General features: G+C 42.2%; 1 protein-coding gene across 1 annotated transcript; it reads right to left on the bottom strand.

Annotated features, from left to right (window-relative positions):
- Positions 1-1,795: 1,795 nt before the first annotated feature.
- On the bottom strand, positions 1,796-7,679 carry ampd1 (adenosine monophosphate deaminase 1 (isoform M); the record flags this gene model as incomplete). Its single annotated transcript, XM_084461935.1, has 14 exons — positions 1,796-1,948; positions 2,258-2,368; positions 2,589-2,762; positions 2,879-2,999; positions 3,584-3,747; positions 4,003-4,129; positions 4,228-4,391; positions 4,506-4,637; positions 4,747-4,941; positions 5,125-5,254; positions 5,350-5,569; positions 6,001-6,166; positions 7,152-7,317; positions 7,528-7,679. 14 exons carry the CDS (start codon positions 7,677-7,679, stop codon positions 1,796-1,798), a joined length of 2,175 nt encoding a protein of 724 aa, XP_084318061.1.
- Positions 7,680-14,035: the final 6,356 nt, after the last annotated feature.

Here is a 14,035-nt window from a genome sequence, read left to right as displayed (position 1 = left end):
AACCAGACACAAGCATGAATCCCACAATGCCTTGTCATCACCTAGAGAGCTAAATGAAACTAATTGCACCCTTGGAACATAAAAACCGCCCTCCAAACCGCCCTCTTCAAGGATTGCTGCATGACACAACTTGTCCTAGCCTAGGTGGGGTTTCTGTGGGATTATACCACAGAAAAGAGAGGATGATTCCCATAAACAGTGACAGGCAATTCACAACTAGTCTGTAAGACTTTAACGTGTGGTTTTTACAGAGGGAAACTACTCTTTTATCCATGCTTAATCTTATATATGAATTAAAGATTATAATCTTAACTGTTCTGGCATAATAATAATAATAAACAAGAGGAGTGCAGCCTGGACATCCTACAAAGTAATGCTTACTTGGCTATTACCGTTAGTAATAAGGTTACAGTAGCCTATAGACTACTGGTATGCAATGAATTAATGCAAGTTAGAAACCTTTTTAGCCCACTGAATCACTTAACATATTACTAGGATTTGAAACCTATGCAACATCTAACAGTCCAGGAGTTCTCTGGACAAGTATCCTAGCTTACACTTAGCAGCTAACATTAACAGAGAGGAAATCATGTTAACGTTACCTACCTTCTTCTCAAAGTTGGTCGGTCAGTTCTGTGCTGCGGTCGATTTTCTTTTCACGAGAGGAAGGACTGAACAAGACGTTAGAACGTAACTGGTGTTTAGTTTAAGAAACAATATAACAACTATTGTTGACTCAAATGTGACTTAATAGCAAGATATCCCGGCGACATCCTTCTGCTCTGCTGTTCTGGCTCGCACATGCGTAGAGCAGTCGAGTCCTCGGCATTTGTTAGCAGCTAACCAGCTAACTGATTATCTGCAGCACTAAAGGATAGTCTCGCATGTTGCTATCTAGCAATGTAACTAACTCACTAAGTATCCTCGTTCGTTCGTCAAGTTAGCAATGAGAGAAATCAAAAAAATATTATCCGGTCTAGTGACAAACTAACCGTGGGAAAGTTGTTCATAAGTGAACGGGTTCCCTTCGTTTGGAAGAGAGGACGTCACCATCCCCTGCTGTAAAGACTTGATAGTTGGGCTGGAATAATGAACCACAGGCAGGCAAAAAGATGACAGAATCATTTCAAACCTAGGTGATAACCAGTTACTTCAAATGACACAAACTGTAGCCTATATAGAATAGCAATTAATACAATTAATTAATGTGTATATAAAATAGCAAATAATAATCCAAATTTTATTTTATATCCTTTATTGGTTTATTATCATTCTTGTAGCCTAATGTGTGCCTCCATGGAACACAGACACGATACACCACTGGACAACCAAATAAGCACAGGACAATCAAACTAATAACGTTAGCCACAAGATGGAATAGCCTACAACATGAGCAGGATGATGAATAGCTTCCACGAATATGCATACAACTAGGGCATTATACAAACATTTCCAGTGGAGAAAACACCAGTAGGCTACTCAAGAAGGCTTATTATTTAAAAGTGAGAAGATTTTGCAGGGCCTTTTGAAATAAAAGGTATTAAATCAGTCCTTTGACATAATAGCTTTACCCAAGATCTTCGATTCAACCCTGATAAGTACAGTATACACAAGACTTTGAAGAAGACAATGTCCCAGCCCCTTAAAGTGTGTGTTTGTGTGTGTGTGTGTGTGTGTGTGTGTGTGTGTGTGTGTGTGTGAGAGAGAGAGAGAGAGAGAGAGAGTGATAGAGAGAAAGAGGGAGGGAGAGAGAGAGATATAGTGTATAAATGAGCATATAAGTGAGTGAGTGTATTCATTCCTTCAGGCCCTCCTTGATGAGGTTCAGCTCATAGCACAGAGTCTCGTAGCGGTAGGCCATGCGGATCTGTGCCACGTTGGTCTTGCGGATGTCGTTGCCCTCAGGGCCCTCCTTGAGGAAATCTGTACCCAAGAACCGAGTCTTCTCCTGTAAAGAGGAATCCAGGCATGTTTAGGAGCCAACAATACCAAGATGCATGTTTATGGCACAGAGGCAACACTGCATAATATATAGCAAGTTATTACATGTTCATGACATAGAAGTAAGATTGCATAATATATTTTATGGAAACAATAATCACCATCATATCTTGTTTAATAGGCTGTAACAGTTATGTAATCTATAGCAACTGCATACAAGCAGTTAACTTGCTAAATACGTTTGTTTACTGTAACGTTTCATGTAACATGCTGCATTAATAATAATGCATCATCGAATTGCCATAAGGTTTTTTACCTCAGTGGACAGGCCGCTTTGCAGAACGCTGTTCCTGGAGATCTCACACATGTCACAGGTGCTGAGCTTGAACACCTGAGCTGCAATGGCGTACTCCTCCATCAGGGGCTCCTGCATGGGGACAACACAAGCAGGGCAGGAGCGGATGTAGTCAACTGATCAAACGAAATCATCCGAAAAGTAAAATAGAATACACAGACCCTAGATCAGCGGATTGTTGTGTCATTAGCATATTCGTTATGCTATTAAACATGACTTAACGTGGTAAGTGTGTGTTTATGGAAGAAGAAAAAAAAGGGTATACAACAATGTGCACCCAGTCAAAGCGCACCTTAGTGTAGTGGAACTGCATGGGGTCATCAGTGGACAGAGACACCATCAGTCCCTTCTTGTGGAATTCGAGCAGAGGATTCTTGGCATACTCCAGGAAGAGACTGTTGTTGCTGAGTGGGGACATGGCGATGGGGATCTGGGTCAGGAAGTAGAGGTACTGCAGCACGGGGCTCTGTTGGGGCGGAGTCAAATAGAAACATCGACATTAGCAACATAGTTGTGCCATGTGTTTAAGTGTTTGCGGTGCTATATAGAGAACAGCCATTTTGTTTTTAGAAGGGTATTGACCTTCTTGAGATTGAGACCGTGAGAGATGTTGTCGGCAGTCATAAAGGCGGCCAGCAGATGGGTTATGGCACCAGCCTCACCACAGTGGGGCCTAAACTGGAAGGTGTTCATTCCTCTCTGCCTGGAGAGCAGAGATAAAAACGAAAAAAAATCATCAGAAACAGACGCCAGCATCAGATAGACTTTTAAGAATGTTCTGTTCACGTTCAATAATAATCTAATGCTCTAAATCAGTGGTTCTCAACTGGAGGAGCCTCAGGACCCACATTTTTCCTTATCATGAAGTCGCGACCCAAATTTATTCCACAGCACTCAAATTTATTCCAGAAAAATAGAAAAAGTCCATGACACATAACACAACATTGGCCCACGCTAAGGTTAGCCCACTTCCTGTCATGTCTCGTAAATAAATTATTGAAATTATTGAATTGAATTGTGTGTCCTGCAAAATAAAACCCCCACATTTTCTCTATAAATATATATATATTTTAAAATCCCTTAAAAAAAAAGAAAAGAAAAGGGAAACCGCCCACGAGGCCGTGACCCAATCAAAACGGCTCCGCGACCCACCTTTGGGTCACGACCCACCAGTTGAGAAACGCTGCTCTAAATAAGCTAAAGAAAAATACAATGTATTCATAAAAATAAAAAAAAGATATAACATATTCCACAAAGAGCGTGATTATTGCAAATGGTGATACTTACTTGCGGAGCTGGTTAATCATAGCGATGTTGGCATACATGTAGTAGATGTAGTAAGTGTAAGATGGGTTCTTCACAATGTCCCACTCCTCAGGTTTGGGGCTCTTATTACAGAACATGTGACCACTGTGCTTGGATTCGTCATCTACACTGTCGAAACCTGTCACCTACGGATCAGAGGATGATGGTGGAGTAGGAAAGAGAGACAACGGACCGGTCAGCCTTTATTCTCTATGATTTTCCAACTCAACACCTGATGATGAATGATGAATACATCTCAAAACCCCCAAATCATTTTCCCAGACGGCCTTTTCATCAAGACAGAAGAACATTCCATGGATTGGAAAATCTTATGAACTACCTCTTTAAGTTCACTTAAGTTCAGACCCCTCACCCAGACTCCTCAGGCCTGTCTCACTCACGTGCTTAAGGAAGATGCTGAGCTCAGGGTTAGCCTGGGGGTTGATTGTGGCCTCGAACACGGGCAGGAAAATGTTCTCCAGCATTTTTCCAAAGTGGGGCACAAAGTCCCTGCCTCTGAAGATGTCACTGAGATGGAAAAGATGGACATACAAGGTTTACAAAGACCACTGTAAGGTAAAACATGCTTTAAATTAAACATTTTAAACGAACCGTATAAAACTTACTAGATCCTAGGAACTTGGATCATCCATTTGAGGTTTGGAGAGAATACTCTGTGCTTGTTGAACCAGCCGGATAACTTGGCCCACTCGTCATTTTTACAGCCATAAATGGACAGACGGGGTTCTGCATACTGGTATTTGGCATCCTCCAGGTCGCTGGCCACTTCCTGGTTTGGACAAGGATCAAATTAGATGATAGTTTCTGCCAGTATACAAACCTCCATTTGAACTTGGGAGTTAATTCTGCACAGGATGAGCAATAACGTAATTGTGAGTCTAACCTTGATGATGGTGGCAAAGTACTCGCCATGGATGAGGTTCTCGGTCTTCATGTAGAGATCACGCAGCTCGCTGGCTCCCACAGGGTTGTACTTGGCATTGAACTTGTCAAAACGCTGGAAGGTTTGCCTGCCCTTCAGAGATGAGAGTGAGAGAGGCTTTTCAGATCACTGGCACATTTCCTGTGGCAATCATAGGTTCTGTTTCCCGACAACCGCTGTGTCGGCCAGCTGTTGGACTCACAGCGTGCACGTCCAGGGAGTCGACAGTGAGGTCGTAGGGGTGCAGGTTGAGGGAGGCAAACAGCTCCTTCAGGGTCACTTCCTGACCTTTGATCTTGTGCACCACGCGGTCAGCGTCCACGCGGTACGACCTCTTGATGAAGCGCAGGAGGTGCTTCTGGTTCATGCAGGCAGCTGCGTGGATGTGGGTGTCGACCTTCACATGTCAGACAAATAAAGAAGTGTCCTTTTGAGTTTGTCATCTTTGTGGTGTATTAACTATGCTTGACCAAAAGAGGGAGTTGAGTGCACAGAGAGCACAAAATTGCTCCTGATGCTTAGATTTATAGAGGGGGGGGGACAAAACTAAACTTCCAGGAAGTTGCAGCTGCTAGCGTACCTTCCTGCAGTTATAGAAATCCCTGTGGGGGTTCAGCTTCAGCTCCTTCATCTCCTCCATCTCATTCAGCATCTCATGGACGTTAAACTTGGACATGAGGAACTTCAGACGACGGTGGGTGTACGTCTTACTGCCAGGGACAGAGAGGAGTTACAATGTAACACGACGTCCAGAACACCGTGAACCTTGACCTTTGACGTGCGCATGGTAAAGGGAGAGACTCACGTCGGACCCTGGGCAATCAGAGCAATGAGGAAGTTCATGTCGTCGATGAAGGTGTCGTAGTCGGGGAAAGGAAAGTCCTTGGGCTGGTTCTGGTCAGCAGCTGCTTCGTCGTTGTAAACATAAATGACGCCATCCTTCATGCGCGCTACGTAGCCAAGGTTCTCTGGCAGGGTAGCCTTGTCAAAGGGATCCTCGCCATCCTTGGGAGGAGGTGTGAAGACTGGCAAAAAAAACAAAAAAAACATTTGCGGTTGTTAGATTTGTTAGACACATGGTGAAATGACATGACAAGTAATATTTTTGTACATCACTTGAGAGATGAGAATCCAATTCATGTTAATTGAGCACCACTCTACTCTACTTTGTTGTAGTTGTACACAGTTGTACACTACGATACTACTATGCTATACTTATATTATATTATTGCTGCTGCACTGCCCCTGTCTTGCATGGTGTTGATCTGATGTCTCTAAACATATAAATAGTTTTTTTGCTCGTGAATGTTTTTGTTGTGTTTTTATCTGTGGATGGGTTAAGGGCTGCAAATGAATTGCCCTTCTGGGACCAATAAAGTAATCTGAATCAGATTTCACTAAAACAAAACAACATTTATGAGAAATAAACTGTGAGGTAAATATAATGTCTGCCTACCTGGTTGCAGCTGATCCTCTATCTTGAATGGCTCGTTCTCAATCTCACGCAGGTACTGGGAGGTGGTCAGAGGATAGCGCTGGTAGGCCAGTCTCATGTACTTCTCTCTGATGGACAGAGCACGGTAGATACCCTTGCAGGACAGCTCAAAGTCATCCATGGTCACCTGATGGAGAACATAATGTTGTGATAAGGTAAGGATGGCAATGCAGTGTTTTTCATGAATTTGGGGGATTTAACGCTTGCATAAGGACCCAGAGTCCAAGCTGAGTTGTCTGTATCTATTTCTGTAAGGAAAGGCAATACGAGAGGTCAGAGAGGTCAGTGACCCCAAATTCCAACAACACTCGTATCAACTTTCCCCCACACAGACACTAGCCTGCAAGGTGTAAACAAGTACTGTACACATGTAAACATGTGGTCCCCCACCCATTATGCATGTTGCCTTGTGGTATCAAGCCCCCTGCTTCTCATCAGGCGTTTTTATACAGAGATTCCACTATATTGCCATATAGAAGGCCGATATATTTTCTGGCTTAATTTGTTTATAATGAGCCAAAGAAAGACGGCATAATGTGTGATTTTATATAGCATGCCGGCAATCTGGAATCGAGGGGCATGACTCTTAGATGCAACATTTGCTAGTTGTTAAGTCCATGCACCTGTATGGTCAAAAGTCCTATAATGAATGTTGAAATACAGACATATCTAGCGCTACTAATGTCACATCATGTGTATCAATGATTGACCAAAGTAAGCTCTCTACAAACCATGGTAGAGTGAGTAAGAGGACAATAATGTCTCCATCTAGTGGGCAAACAAGTCCATGCACCTGTATGGTCTAAAGTCCTATAATGAATGTTGAAACACAGACATATCTAGCACTACTAAATACCTCAAGCTCTCTGCGGATGTAGAAAGTACATGGTTTCCTGAGTAAACTTGTCTGAAACTATACTGAGACACCATAGTTTTTATGTAAAAATCTAAATGTACTTGTCAATGGAAAAATGCATTGGAAAGGCGCCCCTAATTCTGCTGACCCATTCTGTCTTTACTGTTTCAAAGTCTTTTTTTCTGTTAAAAATCTAGATTTTATCAAGATGGACCTGGATAAGCGATCGCACGTATCACACGAAGGGATACAATACCCCCGAGGCATAGTCTCCGATGATGGCCACCCTCTGGAAGTCCGGCACTTCCAGGTAGGTTGGGGTGTCCACCTCGACCTCCACCACAGGGCACAACAGGGTCTTGGGCTTGTCAGTCAGACCGATAGGCACAGCCATGGTGCGGCAGCGCTGAATCCTCTTCTTACTGTGGAGGGAACCATGCAAATAGTAAAAAAAAAAACTGCTTTATTGGTCCATGCTACACCTAAAACATTGTTATTTTGTGCTGCGGCGATCATGTGAATTCATACCTGGGGGGGATAGCAAGACACTCTAAGACACTCTAGGCCCTGACTGACGGTTCAGTTTGACCAGGTTATGTGAGCAGAGGAGTCACAGCATCACCCTCTCTTACCGTTTCTCAATGTCCTCGTCGACCTGCAGATGGTGGGCCATCTCATTGTGCAGGATGGGACAGTCGTCAGCCACGTCGAACATGGAGATCTCATCGCGCACGTTCTCGTCTTTGGTCTCAGATGCGAAGACCTTCTCCGCGATGGCTCGCATGCGGTCATCGGTCTCTGACAGATGGAGCACGTGAAAAGTCAAAACCATTCACTTTTTCATTATCATCTTTTGTTTCCCAAAAGTTCAAAAGGTTAATTACATTATTAAGTGTCAGACCAGCAAGATTGTCAGATCAAACAAATTAATCTATGATAGGTTACATGAGGAGAACAAGTCAATTAGTAGGCCTACCTGGTTTTGAATTTATTATGACTGAAATGATTGGTTGAATTGATCTTGTGAGTAACAAAGCAAACATACCTTCCAGCAACGGATGTATACAGATTACAGCAGTGCATGCTTTGTATTACAAGACCAATCAGAACTTCCAACACCAACTCTGAAGCCACTACTCCGCAGATCTGTTGACTAGTTTGGGCTGTGAACACAAAGTCCCATGCACGACCTACAGTGAATTCATCCAGCACAAAGAAACATTCCAGACTTCACCCAACAGCGCCCTCTGCAGTACATTCTGCCTCTGCATACTCTAGGCCTACAGGAGAAACGGCAGAAGCGTTGGTGCCGAGCAAGACAAAGAGACAGAAGGAATACCGCGCAGCAGGAGCAGTACCAGTAGCCCCGTCTCATGCTCATGGAGTCAGGACAAGACAGGACTCAGTCACCTCTCCCATGCCCCCTACACAATGACAAGCACAGATAGGAAGGCCATCTATCTTGAACAACAGCCACCTAACTCATGTATTGATCCATTTATTTGCCATACTAGTGCGCAAATTCTATTCTAAAGACAAATAGGTGAATTCATACATGTGGGATGAGTCAAGGATTTCTAAACTAGAATATTTCTATCTGTGTCCACTCACAGACCAGACTACACTGCGACGTGTGTCTTTTCTCACCCAGTATACTCACTCTGTTCAATGCCTGATCATGTATATCCCCCAGAGGGCAGATGACAACCCAAAATGGAACCCAGAAAAGAGAAAGAAGTTAGTAGGCATGGATGGGTTAGATAACTTAGATGATGTTATCAAGGTGTTAACACATATAGGCAGGATATTATCAAGTGATGAATTATAATATTCCCTTTTTCCATTTGGACATATAAATGTACAATTTTAGGAAGTTATCACTATTGATTTAGCAGTAACATTAATGAGTTAAATATGTTTTATTAAAAGACAGATTAAATACAAGCAGTAGGCCTAATAGATGTTTATTGAGGTTAAACATGTATCACTGCTCACAGACATGGAATGACTGGTTTGATTGTATGCAGTCTTTTTGAGATATTAAGATATTAATCATGATGAAAATTGAATAGATAGACTTTATTTCAGACTCAGGTCCATATAAAATACATAAATACAATACAAATAATTAATTAATTATACGACAAGGATGAATGAGAGGAATAACATGGAACATTACACTTAAACTTGAGAGAGAATACTTGATAATGGAATTGTTGCATCTTGAAGACCCATGCAGAAAAGATGAGGGACACTTCCCGGGTGTCCCTAGGATTCAAGGTGGGTATAAAGAACCCTTTACAGGTCAAACAAGTCTGGAGGACAAGAGGTCTTGTTTGGTTCCTGGTCTGGAACTATCATGCATCCGTAAGTATGGTCAACGAGCAACTTTATAGGCTTAAAGGTATAATATGTTATATGTGGATTAAAATAAACATTTTTTCTAAAATAATACACATCCATAGGGCTTTGCGAAGGCTGCAGAGTAAAAGTATTGCTTTTCCATAAAAAAATATATTTTGTCTGAAATTATTACATAATTTCGGCCCGACAATGACACTCTGTTCATATCATACCAGCCAATAGTATTCCAGCGTTGGTACTGCGCGCTGGGTTGCCAGGTACTATTCTAGCTTCACCACTGTGAGATTAGCCAGCAAACATTATACTTCCATGAATTAGCAGCATTATAGATGTTGGTTAGCATCAAGTGTGTGTACGACTATAAAACGGCAGCTTTTCCGTCCACTCCGCTCACTCTTTTCAGCTAAACGTTTGGTAAAATGGCCGAGTTTCGTCATCCTGCTTCTCCGCCTGAGCCCCGGCGAACCGTGCGATACGAATCTCAAAAGCTCAGTGACCGAAGAAGGAGCAAAAGTCGGATAGATATCGGGCCAGCCTTTGCTCGTTGGACGGAGTTTATGGAGTTTCATGGGATAAAGTCGCATGGTGACATGGCTACTTTTCTACTAGACCAGTAAGCTAGCTAACTAACTATCGTTATCTTTCTTGGAATCTGCATAGCCAGACCTAACGTTATCTCCACACTACAGCATCTAACGTAACTTATTACATGGCACTCTGAAATACTTGATTGTGATTACTGATTAGTGTAACGTTATGTTTCTCTCGGAGTGAAGATCTTATCACAGTATGACTGAAACAGTGCATTCTCTGGCATTTTGGCAACCAATACGTTGTGTTGTTGCAGTTCTTATCTTTAGACACTAGATGGGGGAAATAATCCACATACTACATATTATAACTTCAATTTACAGTATTCATTAATGTGTTCGCTCTTCACATGGTATGCTAAATGAGAGCCACATGTATCAATATATTTTTCTGCAGGTGAGATCACCCAGAAGAAAAGTAGTTCCATGTTGCAGAGTGAGCAATAAATGAATACGATTGAAGACTGCATTTCAGTTTCATTCTACAACATTGCGCCACATAACCTTATGGAGCAGACAGTGCACTGTGTATTAATGTAATACCTTGTGCACAGGATAAACGATTGGAGGAATGTTTATTTTTATTTTTATCCCAGTTCCACGACTCATTCGATCCATGCACTGGAAATGCGGCCTAGCTCACCCCAGTCACGCTTGGTCTATTCCCTCCATACTTACTCTGTCCCTCTGTTGGTTAGAAAAATACCCCCCAGAGAGGAACAGTCCAGGGGAAAAAGGATAAAAAAAGAGGTATCGTTATCTCAGAGAGAGAAGGTATAAAAGAGCACTTTGGCTGCAAATATTAGTCTTGCGTCTCCCAATTCTGTGTCTAAATCAGGAATACAGTCAATTCAGTTTCAGTTCTCTCAATTGCGGAAGTGAGATCAAAATAAATGTATATAGTCTTATACAAAAACATTATAAATGTGTTTTCTTTTCAAATAATTTAACGTTGACACAATGTGCTGAAATGAAACTGAAGTGACACCGACCCCATCTAAATGTGTGAGGTAGAAATCAGTTAAACAACTTGATATCACCCTTTTAATAAAACCATTCTATGATGATGTCACTTCCAGTCGATACGAATTTCTGTGCGTTCATCAACTACAAAGTTTATTATGATCCTAAAGTGGCCAGCCCCATATAGGCTAATGGTCGCATAGATGGACTTCCTGTGCAGCCACATCAGGTTTCCACTGCTTTTGTAAGCAGTCTGGGGTGTCTCTGTGTTCACACCAGTCCTCATGGGTTTCCTAACCAGGCTACAGTACCTGTATCCATCCCTAATCCTGACACTGGAGCCGGTGTCTGCCTTGCAGCTGTCAACGGTAATGCTTCTATTTTCTTTACCCCTTAAAGGTGCTGGGACACCAGTGATAACACCCCCCACCCCGATTATAGCGTTATATTTAGTTACAATCTACAAAACTGATAGCCATGACATAATATATACCGTATTTCAGTAGCCTACTTTTGACTGGCTCTTTGAGCAGACCTGTGTGATCGCACATCAGCGTATCCTGTTCATTCCCACCAGCACGCCTCTGTTTTAACGTTCGACAAGTTACAGGATGTTCTGCTCCGACGACACTTGAGCCAGGAGAATTTGCTGACCAACCGTCCCTCTCCCCATTAAATATCTCTTTCCCAACCAGCCACCATCCCCCTTTTCAGTATCTCTGACTGTCTGGCTTAAAGCCCTGTCATTATATCAAGACCCACCACACAGCTGTTAGCACAGAATATGGTAGCATATATTACCCGCATGAATGTTCATAGGCCTACTGTAAGTGACATGCAACCAGGCATCTGTGTGTAGTCCTCCTGGTATTTAGAATGTGATGATGTGGACAACTTGCTTAAAGAAGGTGCAAATAGCCTATATACATATTTGAACTGTATGCATGTTGCCCCTGAACTGCTTGTGCACTTAATCTGTCAATCTGTCGCTGCTCATCTGTTATTATGTCTCAGTGGAATTGGCAGCGATGGGAATTTAACACCTGAGTTGACATTTTTATCCCCTGTGAATACTAACATTTTCTCGTAACATTTTTGTATATGCAGTGTCAGATTTAAAGGTGCTATACATGTAATATTTTAATCGTTTCTTCATGTATCTATACAGTATTATCAAATTAACCAGCTTAAACCTGCAGGGCTGGTGAAGTGAATAGATAAAGTATTTCCTTACCATATGTTTTTAGTGATGATTTTGTATGCTGGACCTTTTATCACTTAAAAAAAACAACTAAAGATATATTTACAAAACCAACTGCTGACAAAACTGCAGCTGCAGACTTGATGGTTAAAACTCTTTAAAGGGTTCAGATTCACATTCAAAATCTGCATACTGCAAAACGATGAAAGTAGGCCTAATGTCAGGTAATCCAAAGGATGAAAGCCTTTAGACTATATATAACATCACTGGGACTCAAATACTATAAAAAGTCAAGCTCTGACACACAAATTAATCCATAGAAGATTAGTTCACCAAAGAAACTGTACACAATTGAGAATGTGTGTCTGTCTCCCAGGGTTGGGCAACGCTAACTTATGGAAGACTCAACATCAACGGCTCGTCTTGGGCGTGTCCCAAGAGGTGACGGCCCACTCACCTGGCACTAAGGGTTTTGGCATGATGACAGTCGTTCCCTTTCACAGACAGGCTTCCTGGGGACTGGAGAGCACAAGGCAGTTACCGGGCCGGTGTAGAGGGGATGTGTGGAGCCGTCCGCCTCGCTAGTAGCAATATTAAGCTTTCCTTCCCCCCTGCGTAACCAGAGCCCGCGCAGCCCATACTAGACACACGACGACATGGCAGGATCCATGTGTGCACAGGTCTATTTTAAGTTTGAACTTGAGGCCAGGTCTGACACACACACACAGAGGGGGTGAGAGAGGGGGTGAGGGTCTGGTGTTATATATAAGCCTGATAGCTGGGGGTTTATTCTATTTCCAGATGGTGATCTTGATCAGAGTGGAAGTGACTGGATAATCTATATTGTAATGCAGTTTTTCCTTAATGGCTTACTGCAAGTCTTAAAAAGGTAATAATAATAATACATTTTTTAATAATAATTCACTTTTTTGAGCCTGATGAAATTGTCATGCTTTTAAGGCATTTGAAGGGGTCTTACTCATCGCCCCTTTGGGGTCCCTGAAGTGCTGGCAAATGTGGACTGAAGGTATAAAACAGTCCTAGGCCTCAGGTCGGTTAAAAGAGTCTATCAGAGAACTAAAGCTGGCTTTTTGGATGTTTTGAACTAAGACGTGCACTCAAGTACACAGTGCCAAGTACAGTGTGTTGTAAGAACTTACTCAAACCAGCCCAGAAGACAACTCTCTAACCCGTCCATTTAGGGAATGCCCCTCTAAATGTCAAGGGACATGCAGAGGACAGCCAGGAAGAGAGATCAAGTGAGAGAGGCGGGTAATAAGCAGGAGAGATGTGGGAGGAGGGGCACTGATACAGCAGTTTACCCAACGCTTGAAAAAAAAGATCATATGAGGACACTGTCTGACACAGCATTCCTTAACTTGGACATTTACATTGTAATATCATCTTGCAAGTTGCAGTAATACTGTAGTAAGCCCCTGAGCTCTCACTGCCATGTGCATGTATATGTGATTCTGTTCCTTCCTTATTGTTAACATGCTGTAAATAGTTGTTCAGAAATATGCATGAGGAATTTTTGAAAGCATTTCAAACTACAAACTCACAACGAGCAGTGCACTCCAACGTGTGAGAACATGTTCCATATAATGCCCTGGTCATCAGCCCTGGTCATCACAGCGAGGAGACCTCTTAACCTTACATTAATTGGTGTGATTTGAGTCCCTTCTAATTTTTCAACAAATCAATTATCTGTCCAAATTAGCAAACAATATTGCTCCAACTGGTTTCAAAACAACATCATTGATCACTGGCAATATCATCTGATTTACTAGGTTTGCATAATAATACACACTTAATTCAGGACCACACAATTTTCTCACAACACATTGCAGCTTAGTATTTAATTATTTTATTTTTTTACACTGAATCTATAGCAGCAGAGAACACACACACTGAACATAGTGACTGACCACACACACTGAACACACACACTGAACATAGTGACTGACCACACACACTGAACACACACACTGAACATAGTGTCCACACACACTGAATAGTGAC

This window comes from Borostomias antarcticus, assembly GCF_949987555.1.
Source record: "Borostomias antarcticus genome assembly, chromosome: 3".
In the NCBI taxonomy this organism is placed as follows: Eukaryota; Metazoa; Chordata; class Actinopteri; order Stomiiformes; family Stomiidae; genus Borostomias; species Borostomias antarcticus.
This window is presented reverse-complemented; position numbering and strand designations above follow the sequence as displayed.